The 18,356-nt window shown below is 34.1% G+C and overlaps 3 protein-coding genes across 6 annotated transcripts; 1 reads left to right on the top strand and 2 right to left on the bottom strand.

Moving 5' to 3' along the window:
* Nucleotides 1–2,760: 2,760 nt before the first annotated feature.
* LOC143905979 (protein phosphatase 1H) lies at nucleotides 2,761–6,087 on the bottom strand. The gene is made up of 7 exons (XM_077421685.1): nucleotides 5,935–6,087; nucleotides 5,450–5,836; nucleotides 5,069–5,326; nucleotides 4,757–4,974; nucleotides 4,377–4,662; nucleotides 4,038–4,297; nucleotides 2,761–3,959 (listed from the first exon to the last, which is right to left on the bottom strand). The coding sequence occupies exons 2-7, from the start codon at nucleotides 5,630–5,632 to the stop codon at nucleotides 3,674–3,676; spliced, it is 1,491 nt and encodes a 496-aa protein (XP_077277811.1). The 5' UTR covers nucleotides 5,633–5,836; nucleotides 5,935–6,087; the 3' UTR covers nucleotides 2,761–3,673.
* An 83-nt stretch (nucleotides 6,088–6,170) lies between these two features.
* Nucleotides 6,171–9,139, top strand: LOC143905978 (uncharacterized). Of its 2 annotated transcripts, none has more exons than XM_077421683.1 (5): nucleotides 6,171–6,325; nucleotides 6,597–6,733; nucleotides 6,841–7,020; nucleotides 7,119–7,254; nucleotides 7,335–9,139. In XM_077421683.1, exons 2-5 carry the CDS (start codon nucleotides 6,698–6,700, stop codon nucleotides 9,074–9,076), a joined length of 2,094 nt encoding a protein of 697 aa, XP_077277809.1. In that variant the 5' UTR covers nucleotides 6,171–6,325; nucleotides 6,597–6,697; the 3' UTR covers nucleotides 9,077–9,139. The 2 variants fall into 2 exon arrangements, with proteins under 2 accessions (XP_077277809.1, XP_077277810.1); XM_077421684.1 differs by lacking the exon at nucleotides 6,171–6,325 and adding an exon at nucleotides 6,337–6,410.
* A 143-nt stretch (nucleotides 9,140–9,282) lies between these two features.
* On the bottom strand, nucleotides 9,283–18,116 carry LOC143905980 (uncharacterized). Of its 3 annotated transcripts, XM_077421688.1 has the most exons (9): nucleotides 17,990–18,116; nucleotides 14,317–14,422; nucleotides 11,755–11,919; nucleotides 11,239–11,339; nucleotides 11,044–11,111; nucleotides 10,378–10,628; nucleotides 10,098–10,275; nucleotides 9,880–9,997; nucleotides 9,283–9,813 (listed from the first exon to the last, which is right to left on the bottom strand). In XM_077421688.1, exons 2-9 carry the CDS (start codon nucleotides 14,417–14,419, stop codon nucleotides 9,523–9,525), a joined length of 1,275 nt encoding a protein of 424 aa, XP_077277814.1. In that variant the 5' UTR covers nucleotides 14,420–14,422; nucleotides 17,990–18,116; the 3' UTR covers nucleotides 9,283–9,522. The 3 variants fall into 3 exon arrangements, with proteins under 3 accessions (XP_077277814.1, XP_077277812.1, XP_077277813.1); XM_077421686.1 differs by having other exon boundaries at nucleotides 9,283–9,997; XM_077421687.1 differs by having other exon boundaries at nucleotides 9,283–9,997; nucleotides 14,317–14,500; nucleotides 17,990–18,071.
* Between the last annotated feature and the right edge of the window lie 240 nt (nucleotides 18,117–18,356).

The following is an 18,356-nucleotide window of genomic DNA, read 5'->3' as shown; positions in this document are numbered from 1 at the left end:
TCAGCGATAACATCGCGTTGATAATTTATAGTTATCATAAACTTCATCTCGATAAATGATGTAGTTTCGAAAAAATTACCGCGCCGAGATTAATCCACGATTTTACCCGGCGGAAAGAGAGTCTTCCATTTCGGTCGTGTTGCCGTTTCGTAATTAAATTTATGAGAGTTAACTGTTTCGGACTGTGCCCCAGCCATGCGACGAGGAAATGCACTCTTGTTCCCGTACACATAAACGTAATATATAAAACGTGTCCACGTGCGTGCCCGCACGCTCGTCCGAAAAGTTCGCTATTTAACATCGGGCAAAAACGGGCAAACCCGCTTATAGCGAAGCACGACAACGCTCTAGGCCTCAGTGCGCGAGTCCGCTTTCGGTATGATCGATGCGTTTTATATTCTTCTCTCTCTCGAGGCTTACACCTCTCCGAATACTTTCGAGCTTATCCGCGGGTGGCTTGTACGAAGAAGAATATCATATTATGCGGTATCTAATTGATGTATCTTAACGATCACTATATTGTGGTGGCATGTAATGGACATTGCTGTTGCATTTGGAAATATTCTTAATAGCTGTATAGCGTCATGCTCAGAATATATATATATATATATATATATATATATATATATATATTATTCTGAGCTTATCAAAAGATGACGCTATACAGCTATTAAGAATATTTCTAAATGCAACAGCAATATACATATATATATATAATCGGCATACTGCAAAGTCTGCAAATTCTCATTTAATACCTGCAGCGTCATCTCTTGTGAAGTTTAGCATCTAATTTTGTCGCAGCAAACTGAGCAAACATCAATTTCATGTCGGTGGCGTAATCTCTTGGCGAACTTAGGAAAACTAATCGGCATTGTCGCAAACGGCAGTTTTATACCCATAACGCCATCTCATAGCCAAGGTACAAACGTACGTCTCTTAATTTAATTCGTGATGAAACAACTTTTCGCCAAATCTTTTAACAAGTATCAAAGTAGTAGATTAATTTGAACTCTATACCGGTGAATTTTAGTACGATCGAGGCTCATAGAAGGCGTGATTCGAAATTGTGATAGTGCATTCCCGAATTCTAATCTTTTGCATTTCAAATTATCTCGATATTGAAATATCAGGCGTCGCGCGCATTTTCTCGGCCGCCGCCGCGCGCCGCCACCCGCCGGCGCCGCCATGACAGATGCGGTAGCGCGAGAACGACGGATTCGGAACGTACGATCGCTCCGTAGTTAATCGCGAATTTTACCCGTTCAGAATGTATAACGAGCGCAGGTTTTCATCGGGAGTGCAAGTTAAAAGTAAGTAAAGTAACGGGCGATCGTCGGAACGTATCAGTCGCGGGCGTTTGCGAGCAATGCCGTTTCATCGATCGCGATCGACGCAATGCAGGCTCGAAGCTGAGTTATGGGTTGCGTTCCAAAAATCAATCTGGGTCACTAAAATCTATAGTTTACGTCACGTACACTATAGCATTTTAGTTAACTAGAGTAAATTTTGGAACGCCAGCCTGGTGAATATATAGATTCCGATCGATGTGTAGACGTAAGCCTTGTCTTCTTTCGGGACATTCAAAGCGCATACTCTTTAATAGATATAATATATTGTAATTAAGTTTAAATATTGTGATTGTATTACGCGCACCTACCGCGCCTAATGGAACATTTCTATATAGAAATGGATAATTTATTCTCATATAGTTTGCTAAAAAACTAACGTAGAAGGCATTTAATCTTCCGCTCGTCGCTAATTCTAATCATTTCATGTTTCAGAGTATCTCGTCGTATTGTTCGTCTCGTCAGTCGTCGACATGGCTGGCAATAACCGTCGCGACACCGCGCAAGCGCTCATGGACGCGTCGCCGGCACGGCGCACGGCGTTGCGCGTTGCGCGTCATTTCAGCCGCCATGACAGTTTCGGCAGCGCGAACGTTTCAGAACGCGGAGCGCGGTCGCTCCGTAGTTGATCGCGAATTTTATCCGTTCAGAGTGAATAACGAGCGCGAGTTTTCGTCGGGAGTGACGGTTGTAGTGACGGGTGATCACCGGAACGTATCAGTCGTCGGAGATCTTCATAAGCAACGCCGTTTCATCGATTGCAGTCGACGCAGTTCCGTGGCCGAAGCCGATCCAGCTCCGGTGAGTACGAATTTCGATTTCACAAGCATGCAAAAATGACCTTTATGTTCATGCAAAAGAAATTAAAAGTGGCGTACATCAAACGTAAGATCTGAAATTGAAATCATTGTGTTTATAGTGCGTGCCTTTTATATATACATTTACTTAAAATAGAAAATTTGCCATTGAATATTCATTAGAGCACGACGTAAATACGGACAGTTTCTTCAAGTAAACTTCTAAGAGTAATATAACAAAATATAATGTATCATACAGAATGTGAACGCGCGACAGTTTCGTCAAAGAAATCCTAATAGTATTATTATATCATATGTTCATATCGAATGTTCGTCAAGTGAATTCCGTGCAATCGTAGTATTATTTTTATGGATTTTAAAACTTGTATATAGATACAATTTTTTATTTTGAGTCCCTTACAATACCAAGACGTTAGAAACGCGTCTATACATTTGATTGAAAATGCATTAATGGAAATATCAATCGTTAGAACTCCAAGTAATTAAATTCGCAATTAATCAAACAATTTCTTCACTGAAAATTTACCGAAAGATTGCTGAAATAAAAGTAAATGTGTACACAAAAGAGATATTTTCGTATAATATTTATTTATTTATTTATTTATTTAATATAATATAGCTACAGGAGAGTTATATAAGACATGATCTAATTATTATCGTGGTTACAACAAAAGAGATAGCAATGTTTTTCTATTTATATACAATTTTTTACACACACATAGATCATTCATATCATACTTACAATTTCATCCAATTTAACTCTTTGACTACAACATGCAAAACATCTCTAACATTTCCGAATGAAAGAAATATCGATATAGATAGATCGAATAAATCGAAAAAGTTAATTGAAGAGTTTTAATTTTTTACTTAAAATCTTACTCGTTTCTTAATATAGCATTCTCAATCTTAATTATACATATACATATACACACATATGTATGTTCGTAGTCATAGAGTTAATTTTTTCAACATAAAGCTATAATGATGAAACATCATAATACGCTCAAACATTGAATGGTAACGTATGCTTGCCTCAAAAGCAATATAAAAATATTGATATCTTTTGATATTATATTGTGTCCAGTCTATATATACTAGTTACATAGTTGTAACAATCAAAAAATTAGTGCTTATACACGAGATATTTATGTACGGTACGATCACACGTATCAAATATTCGGGATATTGTAGATATTTCATGTTGCACATAAAATAATGTCACAGTGGAATGTTTACTTAAACAATAAGAACATAGCCTTTTGTAGTTAAAATGTACATGTGGCAGCATATAATAATAATTTAATATTTTGCGAAGAGAATCATAGAGAATATACGGCAACCGTGCACTTAGATATCGCTAATTATTCTATAACAAAATAAAAATCATCGCGGATATACGACGAGTCATTGTAGTAATGCAGATAAATGTAATTAGTTAGCTGCGGTATTGAGTAACATTGTTACTATTTCACGTAGAGCACTTTATCGAAGAATCGCAACGATTTATTATGCAGGATTATCAGTGGATCTATTAGAAATAGGATAATCGAAGCACATTGTTGCTAGGGAATCTGCAGCGTACTTTCGTTCTTGTTGTGTCGTTTTCAGCCACTGCTTATGCTCACATAAATAAGGATATAAAGGTACCACTAATACGCTAATGTCGTCCACCGATGCTATAGGCGAGGACTTTTCATCTGTCTCGTTGGGATTCTCCGGTTTTCCCATCCATACTCTACCGATTAATCGACCTCTTGCCGCTTGCACCAATTCTTGAGCACCCATTGTCAGTCTAAACCAAAGAATGTATATAGTACCTTATTTCAGTTACATTGTTGTTCATTTTTGTGCATATACTTCGCAATAATACCTATATTCTAATGATGGAGTATCAGGTGCAAGAGTTTTTCTAAGTATAGCTGCCGCTGTTTTGTCCGTTACTACATCCCAAAGTCCGTCCGTGGCGATAATAATGCAATCTCGTTCGGTAAGATTGCAACTGTCCAAGTTCAAAGATTGTACTTCAGGTTGCGATGATAGGAACGGTTTGATATTAACACCGGTATTTGCTGCTTTCAAACCATGATCTCCAAACCCTCTAGTCACGCCTATCGTTCCCATTACTCTGCTCTAAACGTCATGAAACAAATTTACTTAATACTACAAACAAGATTACTTTAATTTGAAATTATATAAATTCTTGCTCAACTGCACGAAAATGTACCCTTTTTCCGTGTCCCGAAATAAGCGGTAGTTTTAAATCAGGATGCGTTAAAGTTTTATACGCCCAACCTGTCATAAAAGGTTCTCTGTACAAAACCATAGACCCCAGTTCCTTCTGCAACGGTCTTTTTCTAAATTCCAACGGAGTGAAATGACCTTTGAGCAACTCGTTGCTTTTTAAAAAACCTAAAGCTCTAACACGATTTGATTCAGAATCTGGAGTATGATCTCTAGTAAGAGCACGTTGTTCCTCCCCCAAAACTAATACAGCCCTGGTCGTATATAAGAGAACAATTATATTTAATTCAATAATATTCCATATATAGCAAATATATAAATATGTATGTATATAAATTATAATATAACCTGGAGTCACCAGCTCCTGCTGCATAAAGCCTTCCATTAAGAAATAAAATTGTAATAGCCGTACAACCACCACCACCATTTTGAGCTTGCATCTCCACCATTTGATCCATTTGTCTATATGCTAATTCTATAGCACCTGTAACTAGATCTCTTCCCTTAATCAGTTCATTTTCATCTTCATTCAATAGCATATTGCCTGGTATAGCCAGTAACCTTTCCTGTTTTCAAATAGATCATTAATACAAGTATTTCACATAATATATGTATATATTTTGAATCATCTCTGACAATTTTGTCAAAAATAGCGCATACAAGAATTATCCTGTGTAGATGTAATCGTGCCGTAAGAGCCACTTGGTACCCTGCGTGTCCGTCGAACATTGAAAACATGACATAAGGCAGTGTGACATTAATGTCCGACAATTTCAAGTCGCCACGCGTTGCTGAGGCTTGATCCTCATTCCATGTACTTTTGCCAGCATTTATACATTCCGCATAGCCAGCGCACCACGGCAAACGGCTAAGATCTCTCGGAACTATTATAGGCCTTACTCTGTGATCTGCGCTCACCTATTTAATACGGTCATTCAATATGTATAATTTAGGCAAATATCAAATACCGTTACAATCAAATTATCGGCGTTTGAAAAATATATATAAATCAATTTGCTATATAATTCATATAAGAAATACCTGTGTCTCTTCAGCTGTCAATCCTAGAAAACTTGGACGGCTGTAAGGTTTATTTTCCACTTCTACCACGTAATTAGAGTTAATATAGTCTGCCGTATCATTATCCGAATCATTAGGGTACTGCAGGCCAAGCTCGCTTGCGCCCACAGCACTCATTAATACTGACTTAAAGCGGTTGAACATTTTTCTTTCCTGACTTATGCAGCGCTAGGCAAAGATTTGATTGATACTAAACTTGATAAATAGTATCATATACTTTGCTCAATCAGCATACTGCCAAAGTGTTCATAGATATTTGTTTCTTGAAGTAACGATATGTGATAAGTGTCAAAGCTGATTAATCTCTGGAAACCTGGTACTTAATATGTCAAAATGCCTGTCAAATGCCTGTCAAAGACAAATGCTTACATTAAGAGAGAATCCGTTTAAGATAATATCGGTCCTTATCGTGAACACTTTCATTTCTCTAATACGATAGTACTTACTGCGATCGCATTCATCAATTATATTTGATTAATGTCATCTTGTTGACAAACACAATTGTCAACAATTGTCAACAGTACAGGTTATACTGCATTATATTATCGCATTGACAGAACGTCGTCGGTACGCTCATCTAGTGACATCTACACGATCACGATACCCTCAGTAGATCTTTAATGGATTGCGACGATATCGTTGTCGAATGCGCTGGATGATGGCGCATGGCGCATCGCGTTTAAATCGCTGTCATGCCGCATGCCGCATGCGCTATGCGCTGTCAATCGTAAACAAATGTAAACAAAGCAGGCAGGAATTGTCGGTGACGCGAGAATTATACTTTATAATCTTCACAAGAATTAAGCTATACTATCTACGTTGTATCTGATAAATGAAGTAAGTATCTTCCACAATCATAAATAGTGTCAACTGAAATTTCGATCAGTTTTGTGCCAATATGATCGCAAAAGTAACCTAGAAGGTTATTATTGATTAATTTTCTATATTAAATTCGCTTCTTTTAATTGCATTATGTAATACATTCTGCGTAACTCTCTTTTTCCGTTTCCTTTTTAACGCGAATATAAATTTTCTTCTTGACACAGAATGTAAATTAATACGATATGGTTATGAGAGATCCGTTAACCTATACCTATACATTTTTCAGATAAAAATATGAGAAGGGGATTGTTTTACAAGTTAATTTAGTTTATTCTGCTGATTGATATTTATTTAGATTGAAGGAAATATTTCTTAAACAACATAAATATGTCTAAGGCTAAACACAGCGTAAGCAACAACAAGGTAGTTATCGACAATTATATTTATAGAATATCATCTTGCTTTAAATTAGGAAAATTATACAAAAACATTTTTAGTGCTCGTTATTTTAAAGATTACTTCGTTATTAGGAATACAGCAGTGCATCTTCTTGTACATCTTCGTCACTATCATCGGACGAAGAAGAGATTGATGCAAGAGATTTAAAACCAATTAGAGATTATTTGTCTGATCGTAAAGAATTATCCCGACAGCTTTTTAAATCTGTTAAATCAGAAAAAATTCGTCTCATGTTGCCGCAGGTTCTTAAAGTGAGTTATGGCATGAATTATTTTAGCTAGTTTAATAGTTTTTATATGAAAATATTCGCTCAAGCACAAGTAATATATATCATATGTTATTTATATAGCAAATGGATTTAAGTGAACTCGAAGAATGGTGTGAGAGTGAGTTAAAGGGTATGTCTAAAGCTCGAATATTATCTATATTAAATGGCAAACCTATGTTGGAATCCTCAGACACAAGTGAAGTTTCTGATAATTCAGGTATATAAATATTAGGTATTATGGCATAGAATTTAAATTTTGTAGAATAATCTGCTCATTTATATCTTCTCCTATAACAGGACCTTCCTTAGAAATCATTTCTGATACGGAGGAATGGTTAACCGAAGATGATTCATCCAAAAAGGAGAATGGTGGGAAAGGAAAGTTAAAAAGAGATAAAACAAAAACTAAAGGGAAAACACAAGTTAATAAGAAAAATAATTTAAATAAGTATAATGTTAAACCAAAATGTAACATTAAAAGCGAAAGTAATGATAAAACTGAGGATGTTAAAATTAAAAAGGAAGACGACAAAGATAAAGGAAAAGAAGGAGACAGCTTATTAGATTTATTAGAATTAGAAATGCGAGCCCGCGCCATAAGAGCTTTGATACGAAAAGAGGAAGATATAATTCCACCTATTAATCCATCACAAGCAAACGGCAGTAAAGCAATAGAAAATAATACTGGAACATCTCAAGATGTTGATGACAAAGCGAAAGAGAATTGTCGCAAGCAATTAGAAAGAATTATTGGTTCTCAGCAAAGTAACAAAGGCGAGGAAGAAGATGTTGTTTTGGTAATTCCTAACCCTGCTCCAGTTGTCGAGTTATTATCTAGCGATAGTGATAGGGAAGAAACGCGAATAAATCAAGAGCTGACAAACGAACGTGCGTCGAAAGCTGGAAAATCCACGAGCAATTCAGATGAAAATTCTATTAAAACCAGCACCCAAGATTCGAAGGAAAGAAAAGAAACTCAAGAAATAACAGAGAAACATAGTAATACAAGTACTGTGAATAAAACGCATCTAACTAACACAAGCAAAGCAATAATGCCTGAGAGAAATGTAGATATAAAAAACAATGTGTTGTCAATATCGATTTCTGCGGATAACGTTGCCGAGAGACGGAAAAAATCGAAGAAAAAGTCACGCGGAAAATCCCAACTTGCTTCTACAATTACGATCTCTTCAGAATTAAAAGAGATTGATATTACTGATATTACAGAAAAATCAAGTAATGAAAGTATTAATGTTAAATCGAGAACAAATTCTTCTGACGAAAACAAAATTATTGTTGAAGAAGAAAATAAAACAGAACAGAAAGTAGCAGAAGAAAGTAAAATTGAAGAAGAGAGATCGACAGATTTAGATGATATTGATTTAGATGATTACTGTGAAGTTATGGATATAGAAAATAGCGATGAGGATAAAAGTCAAGACACAGTTATCGTCCTTTCTGAACAAGAAAATAAGCAGTCTGTATCCCAAACCACTGTGCCAAAATCGGATTCAGCAGAAACTTGGGCGTCGCGTTATTATCAGACTGACGACGTCCAAAATGTAATAAAAGAATCGAAGATACAGTCTGAGATTCGGAAACGTTTAAGGGAACGTCAAAGATTATCCAAGCTGAATAAATCACCAAACTTGAATGTATCTGCACAGCCATCGACAACTGATGCAAATGCTACATTTGAGAAAGCTCCAACAGGATCGGTAGAAGAATATTTGGCTTTGAAGCGTGCATTGAATACAAATATTAGTAACAGTAATAATATTACCACGCAAGTACAATGTACTAGTGACATTAATAATGATACTATGCAAGATACTCCTGCAGTTACTAATTCTGATAGTGATGTTAAAGAAAAAGAAATTCTAGTGCAAGATGAAAGTATTTCTTCCCATCAAGAATGCACAGATAATGACAAAGAAACTGTACAAGAAACTGCACAAGAAACTGCAATCTCCGAAGCTGTTACTGCCGAATCAACGGAAGTAGTCACTGATACGGAAACTAGTATACAACCTAATTGAATTCAATGAAATTTTTACCTAATATTAACGTCACTCAATATTAAATAACAATTTTTAGAAAAATATTTTCCAAAAATTATACAAACATATATATATATATATATATATATATATATATATAAGAATAATAAAATAATGAGAATAATAGAAAAAAATTTGAACTATGGGAAATTTTTGATTTATTACACATTTACTTTGCCATATAATACAGTAGAAATCATCGTTTATTAAGAAGTGTTGACATTTTGTAAAAATTCTTGACATATTAATGATTCTTATTTAAAGAAAAAATAAAAGTACAGCTAAAATTGTAATTTAAACTTGTGTACCATATGTAGGCCTTTTTTTAAATCCATGCTTATCACATACTCATCTAATGTTTGTTTTAATTTATAAGGCTTGCATGATTATAATTCAAAGAAATATTTTATAACTTCATTATTAGTTTAACAAATGAATTCGCTTAATTGTTTTTTAGCAATATTTCTAACATTAACTTCGATAGTTTTAACAAATTTGTCTTGCCATATTTCTGTCAACCCAGTAAATATTGTGGATGCTAAACTATTAAGTGGACCTAAACCAGTCATTTTTAGGTTGAGTTTGCCAAATTCCGTCACATTGATATACTCCAAATTCATGCCGCACGTTTTGTCAATGACTAGTCTTGCTCTTATTGCTAATCCATCGACAGTTCCGGATATATTGCCACTGATTGTGATTGGTCCAATTTTAAGCTGTATATTAAAACAAATATTAGTATTTAGAAAAAAATGAATCTTTTTTATGTTTAATATTTTTACCTTGTAATAATCATACTTAAACTTAGCCATGGAAAGTTTAAAACCAGTTTGTATAATGTGTGTTCGCCCAAAGTTAAACATAACTGCGTCTTCCGTTCTCTCTAGTGTCAAGAGATCTCTGAAAAATTAATTATCTTGCAGAAGTAGTGTTCAATAAAAATATCATTATACAAAAAATATTAATTTTCTCGATTGTATTATGAGATAATAGTGCTCACTCGAAAATTCCGTTATCTGTTTCGAAATGACATTCTATTCCAAGTCCTATGTTATATGTTTCCATTACACCAGGAATTTTAATCATGGATTTTTTATTCTGCTTAATGTAATTTATCACTATTTTGAGAAGAATGTCCACAGGAACGTTTATTAAAATTGAGGGGGTCAACGATGTATCTTGAAAAAAGGTGAAGATTACAAAAGTGAACAGATTTACTAGATTACGGCCAATGAAATCATAGATACTTTAGTGAATTTTTTCTTTTTTGTAATTTTTACCTTTTTTCAAAATATATGATCGTATTACTACGAATAAAATATAATTTAAAAATGAAGTTAATAGGACTACTGCAACCGTTAGGTAGTTAGGACGAACAATACGAAGTATATTATATCCACATTCTTCATATCTACTGATATTCTGAAGTTGTTTTGCCTTTAATGTTCCAATTTTCTGACAATGAAGCTCTTGGGCACAAGATTGGACGTAATAAATAATCGCTTTTTCCACAGCCCTTGATAGATTAGTACTAAAAGAGAATATCCACTTGATAAAGAAATTTTATTAATATATATTAGGCTCTATATGGTCCATTAACTTAACTTATCTCATGAATTTTAATTTTTTGACAGCCTCTTAACTTTAATTAAATGTTAAGGAAAAATTTCTTGTAAAAATTATCTACATTTAAAATATCTAAAAAAATATGATTTTATAACTAAAATCTAATTATTGATAGATTTTATATATTATATGTAGAATTTAATTTATTGTCTATTGGATTCATGCTAAATTCAGCTCTATGCACAAGTTTATCAAAAATTAGATTTTTTAAATCGTTTTAAAATGAATTTTTCTTTATCAGTCTAATTTGCAAATTTTTCCCCGGAGAAATATCTTATTTTATTTGCGTAATAAAATTTTTATAGAGTTCCGTGTCTTACCTGTCTTTGATATTCGTTGGTAAAAATAAGCGACAGTTTTGGAGTGCATAATCTTCTTTGCTTAGTTTCTGTAACGATGGAAAGCCGAGGATAATAATTATCGGACGGGCGAACTATAATTATCTTACAAAGCGAATAGTCGCGCTCAATTTTCTTCCGGTCGTTATTTAAACGATTATGGAGCGTTAAACTTACTTGAAGCGTACCGATTTCTAAAATGATACCACTAGCGTTCCAAGAAAGTTTTTCGGATGAGATATACTGTTGAGTCACCGGATATTTAGGTGACACATGTCCTGAAAAATGTAATCCTTTGTAATTAATACGGATTAATACTAGCTTGGATATTGCAGGATAAATAAAAGCAGAAAAACGCATACGCCCTCGTCTTCGCCAACCGAAGGTTGGCAGCAGTCGGGAGAATAATATTGGCAGACGTGAAAATTGGTATTAAATTAATTATATATAACTGATCAATTTTTAATCAGAAATTTACATATGTGTTAACTGAATTAATTTCTGCTTTGTCATTAGTTTTCTATTGGAAGCTTCAATTTTTACCATAATTAAGTAAATAGCTATACTTATTAATATATTCAGTAATATATTAAGGTAATAACACAGTTTATCTGACAATATAATAATCGAAAAAAAGATTATATTCCAAAATTTTTTTATAGAAAAATTGATTTTTAGTGGATTAATAATTACCTTTGAATTCTATGACGGTTTCGTTGAAGACAACATTCACTGGCTTTATTTCGGGATAAGAGAAAATTCCGACGTGTTGGTTGTGCCTGATTAATAATTCGGTGCCGTAAACAACATGTTCGTTTTGAGTTATTTGGACCGTGAAACTATCCGGCTGACTGCATACTGAGACACAAACATTCAGGTCGTAATAACAATTTTTACAGTTATTCGTGTGGAACCGCTCATATTGACGTCATGTAAAAAGGAATTTTGAGCGATAGTACATATTAGATACGTCTAAGGTCGTTTCGTATATAATTTTGATCACTTTTCGCGACTGTGGTAAGGTAAGATAATTATGACGGCCTGCACCTTCCAGCGAATTGTCACGTTGCGAAAGGTTGAGCGGAAACATTATTTTTACGTTATTGCATTTAAAACGAAATTATCATAATGTCGCAAACTTAACTCGGGAATTACGTCTTACATACCGTGAAGTTTTATTTCCGAACGGATGTAAATCATCTTTTCCAATTTGCAACAGGATTTATGTATGTATAGGGTAAACTGAGGCGAATCGGATCAGTATAAGCTTTGAGACAGTTTTCGTTAATATTTTGTTTCAAACAAGTTGTTTTATCGTGCCAGCTACTTCCATACATTTCCCCCTTGCACCGGAAATAATATATATAGACAACAGTTCTGTATTGCGTGTAATTTAGTGTCAGTCGACGATAGAATCATAGAAATGTAGAGATCGCGAGTGCACGAAGAAATTTTGGCACTAATGTAAAATCACGATCTCAATTTTGTGATTGAGTAACGAAAAGATAAATTGAAACTTAAGCAAATTATAATGATTTTTACAGTATATAGTTTGCCAAATCAGTCTAATAAGTATAGTTTAAATAATATTATTCCTTTTATTACCTTTTTATCGAGAAAGAAAAATCAATCCGATTTGCCTCAGTTTACCCTACAACTATCAAATCAAATTCAATGAATTAAGCTGTTTTTTTTTCATTACTTATAATAAGCAATCTGTTCCTTATTTTGTTATACGAATGATTTTTAACTTCATATTGCTCCATTTTTCTATAGCAAAGAATTAAGCATTTACGAAAGAATATATTGCATAATGCCGCTGTACTCTGTAGGCACTACGGGAGATTTTATATGATTGCGTGAAAGGCAAGATCAAGACAGAGAAATTGTATTGTAGATAATATATGATTTGCCGCATTGCCGAACCTTGTATGTTATTTGATTATCAAGATAGCGCACCGTTTTATGTATTGAAATTCGATTTTAGCATAATAATATGCTTTTCCCTCCTAATCTTTATCGATCTTTGAAAGTAATTGCATTTTGAAAGGGATTTGTTGCACAAGCACGAATTCGTCGTAAGAATATATTTTTTTAATTTACGCGCGCTGTAATTTCTGTCAAGTGCGCTTAAGGAGTGACACCTTCTAATTAAACCTTTTGAACAAGTTTAAGCGATCTCCCTCGTTGTTTCGCGACGCGGGAGGTTGCGGAAACGTACGTATTAATCTGCATATCATCGCGCGCATCGCGATGTAATTTTAAACCGCGCTATTCTCCCCAAGTGCAACATTACACGGCAAAGTGGCTAACGTTAAGGGAAACCGAGTCGTGACGGCGCAATTTCCTTCGCGTTTATATCCTAGACGAGGAACAAAAAGCCTCGCGGGAAAATCGCGCTCACGTGAGGCGGCCGGCAGAAGTAGTCCGCGCGAAAGTCGATGCACTTTTACACCGCGCCGGTAGTGATGCATAAGCGATCCTGTACACGATCGAGGAAGTGCACAAAGTCGGTTGTGATGCGTAATCGTGGTTACTGCACTGCGAATAGCGTGCTGTACGGCGTATAATATTACGACACCATCGTGTACACAGCCCTCCGGATCTTCCCTAGAATTTCAAAGCTTTCCCGCGATGACATAAATGAGAAATCGACATAACGAAATGAGAAATATTGTCAACGCATTTTATCGTCGATAATGAGCTCGTGCGACATTTATATCGCGATTGATTTTTTTTCAATTTTTTTTCTTTTATTCTTGAATTAATTATTGATTGTGTGATGGATGATACAAATAGATCTTTTCCAATATTTTTATTCAATAAATTTCATTATTTTACTGCTGTTTAGTTTCTTTTTTGCTTTATAATTATTAAACGCGAGATATCACATTTACATTTGCATCATATAGTAAGATTATTACTCGAATAATTCAAGCACCAAAAATTTGAGGAAAGTCAAAATAAAGATTATCTAAATGAATAATTATCTATGTTATTTTGTTATCAACGGATTTTTGAATGACGATAAAGTAAGTTTAATTCTTCGTTGCATGGTTGTTTAATCGCGTAATATGCAGTTTACTATAGACGTTCCTCTTTGATGAAAGTTAAACTTGATAAATTTAACCGCACTTTTTGCGACGCGGTTTATAAGAATTCTGGGAATTTACATTCAGATATTACGTAAAAGAAATTAAGGTAAAAACTTTGTTGAATTATTCCAGTCTACTTGTACCGTGCGATATTACTTACCTATCAGCTGCGACGGCTCTCCCGCGGATCGATATATTATTGTTACCAGCGCAATTAGGAAAAACCACGCGGACCGACTAGAACTTCCAGACAATACGACCATTTTCTGCAGTTTAAGATTAAATGGTCAAGTTGGGAGAACATAAAGCTGTAGCTTGTGGTTAGCAGTAGAAGTTTGATCGGTCTTAAAGTAAGCAAGAAAGAAGCAAAAAAATGCGCGTGTTAGTTTTTATTGATAAACTGAAAGAAGTATATTGAAACATCTCTATAATTACGCCAAATAGTAGATCCGCTTTAAATCAAAGAATATAATAACAATTTTGATCCGATTTTCAAAAGAGAAAGAAGAAAGAGATTATTAAGTGACTCACGATATTGATCAAATTGACTATACAATAATTATCTAACAGTCTGACTGATTCGAAGAAGGCAATCTACAAAAACAGTCTTTTAATATCAACATGACATATCAGTAAGCAAACAGATATCTCTCTCTTGCTACAGATATCTTTGTTCATGAATTTTCAAATAAAGGTCGTAACATGATACAATTTGATCAGCTTTGTGAGTCACCGTATATCAATTTTGAATATAGCATACTTTTCATTATTTTTAAAATTTGAAGTAATGAAGTTTATTTATTGTATACGCATATATATATAATTTGAACAGCAATATACACATAGGGTCTGTTTTTTTAGCTGCACTGGTGCACACTGATGGCGTAAGTTAGAGTGAAACTATAAATGTGCTTGTCTCACTCCAACTTATTGCACCAGTTCAGTCTAGTTCAGCCAGTGCAGCTAAAAGAAACAGACGGATATATACACACGTAAACATAGAGATACACAGTTAAAAATAAATAAGAGTATTTTTTTCCTACATGGTTTATAGGATATTCCGTATCACACAAGACCTCCTGATCGAATAAATGCATTGGTTTTCTGTCATATTTATTTTAATGACGTTATAGGTATTTCTGTTCTAATAATATTGACTTAAATTGATAAAAATTTATACATTTATGTATAATGAATACAGAGATAAAACTTATCACTGATATTTTTTAGACAAATGGCATAATACGTGAAACAAAAAGCCATACGTGAGTACATTTTTTGATAAATGTTTTTTTAAGAGGCATGGTGGGTAATACACAAATAAATCTCTATTTTTGTATGTAATAAATTGGGTGATTATATAAATTTTATTGAAGGTCCCCATCTCTGCCAATTTGACAGATTTTACTACAACTAAGAACTTCGGTAGGGCTATGCAAAAATATCGTAGATTATCTTAAATTGCGGGCCAATTATAACCGTCCAATTATACCGATTTATTATGCTCCACACGCTCTTTTCACTCTTTAGGGTTATTACCTCCGTATTTCGGATCGATGGTGTGGCAATTTACTTGGCCGCTCGGCTAACCTCGGATTTATTACCATTTCGCACGTACAAGAATTAATGTGCAATTTCGCCATGATCAATTACTTCTAATTATAATAATAGACTGAGATTGGTTATTTTTACAGACAATTATTGCATTTATTGCAAAGAGAGAATTATGAAAGGCATATTATAATTTATGAGTTAAAAACTGAATTGTTTTTTTTACTGATTTTTCAGAATAGAGATTTTATATTTATTTTATACGATTTACAATGGAGGAATATCTGTATTCCACTTTAAATGCATGAGGATATGATGTTTGCTTTGAGATAAATATTCGAATGAGAGGCCACCTGCGGTAATAATTAAAAGAAAAAATAAAAAAATGAAGTGTGTATGGGCGATTGAATTTCTATATATACATGTACATACGCATAAATATACACACATAGGCGCATGATGTTAATGATTGCATAATTATTTAATTAAGTGAATTTATGGGAAGAAAAAATAATCGACTATTAATATTATTACAAAACAACGTTAATTAATTGCGTTTTTTGCAAATTTTATTTCGTTTGTATTGTATTGTATTATAGATTTATATTGTAAAGAAAATATATTTAACATTGTAATCGAAAAACAATCCTGTAGTAAATGAAACAAGTGATATATCTATTAATACCGTTAACGTCATGTACTAATTAAATTGTTATTAGGAAGTTTTTGCAATATCGTTTTTCAGATACCGTAACCGTATCTGAAAGACGGTATTGCAAAAACTCTCTATTGAAACAGTTTTTTTCGTTTTATTATCATAGAAAGAAAAGACGCATATTTGATATTACGTTTTCTTTGATCGATATCTTGGAATTTCTTTTTTTGAGGTAACAAACTTTTACTTTGGTTACCTTATTTCGAAAGTATAGTTTTACCAGTAAAACACAAACTTTCTACATTATTGATAACATCAATATTAACGTTATGTCGATGATCATTTATTCTTTGTGCAAACAAGTGAGATTATCGAGGTACGCGATATAAAGGATACTGCAGGCACTTCCTTTGCACTTCGACAGAATATGTTTTTGCAATTCTATTAAAAATTAGACATTATAGAAATGCTATATACTTTTTTAGATTCTAGAGATATATGTCAAACCATTATTGTCTCATTAGCTGTAAATTAGCGATAAATTTATCTTGAGATTGATATATCAGGAGATTTTTTTTAAGATAAGACTTACAGACGTGTTAATATTTGTGTTATCAAATTGCAATCATATATGGCAGTATCGGCGCGTTTTTACGATACACTTTTCGCGGAAGAATAAGGAAATATGACAGTCGCGAAAGTGCATATAGAGCGCAACGACCATCGTTTTCTGCCTTACTCAGCCGCGTCGCTTCTCCGCCCACGAGATTTCTCTAATTGAGCGCGATAAGATCGCCGTCTGGAATCTTATTAACGGCATGGTTGCGACGTAACGAACATCCGTAAAAAGAAACAGTCGGGGGTCGCGCTCGCATAAAATCACGACGTAAAATTACAGTTTCGCGCCGCATTTACATCGTAAATGTGCATTGTGCTTCGGGTTACGTCTACGGGAAATGTCTTGACGTAATACTATATTTGACAATTCAGAATTAATATCATCGATCTTAACATTCTCATATATTATGTGTTTTTTTTTCAAATTCTAAAGTATATAGACGTTCGTAACCAAGATTGATGCTTACATAAGTTATGGTTCCTTAAAATACATTGCAAAAAGTGCATGTTGCATAATTGAGACAAGATTTCAAGTCGCACGCATATAGCTTTACTTGAGTGACACATTTGAAAGAAATGTAATTAAAAGTTAATAATGTTGGGCAAGTCAATATAAGACAATTTTTCAAGTGTTTTTTTTATATTTTGAGAGATAAAAAAATAATGCAACAGTTCAATAACGTTACATTTATCTTTGTATAGTTGGTAGGAAACTCCACGTCTTTTATGATTACTATTACAGCCTTTACAATCTCCGAGAAAAAGCAATCGCGCGCTTTTCTTGAATGGTCTGCCGCTTGTCGAAGAGGATTGCATCACAGTTAAACGAAACAGCGTAGTCACCATGCATTTACATATACTTATTATATAATCCTGCGTCGGGGCTATACCGAATGTTTATAAACGTAACATGTGCATCCTAGTTTATTCCTGTATGCACATTCGCGACTAATTGAAGAAATCTCTCTTCCCTTTTACGCGGACTTCCTAGGCTATTAACTATGATTACCTGGCACGCAGCGTGTTAGATAACTCGGGATTTGCTCATCGACCGACTGTGCGTGTCTCGATCAGCGTGTAACACTTTTGCACACTCGTAAGAAGATAAATTTAATCGAGGCTTCACTTGACGTCTATACCATCTCAGATAGAATGATGTTAATCAGTTTGACGTTTATCTAATCGATTATATAGGCGATATTGAACGTGTTGCTGTCCCATGACCAATTGATTTTCGCGACCGTAATAATGGTATAGTTCACCTATATAACGAAAGTATTGCTCCCTGCGGTACCTAAACAAAGGTATACCGCCGTTGCTATACCCATAATTTCGCCAAATTGCATCGGGCGTACGAGCGATGCATTTCTCGATGC

The sequence above is a fragment of the Temnothorax americanus genome, unplaced genomic scaffold (assembly GCF_048541705.1).
Source record: "Temnothorax americanus isolate GAGA-0224 unplaced genomic scaffold, ASM4854170v1 Scaffold7, whole genome shotgun sequence".
Lineage (NCBI taxonomy): Eukaryota > Metazoa > Arthropoda > Insecta > Hymenoptera > Formicidae > Temnothorax > Temnothorax americanus.
This window is presented reverse-complemented; position numbering and strand designations above follow the sequence as displayed.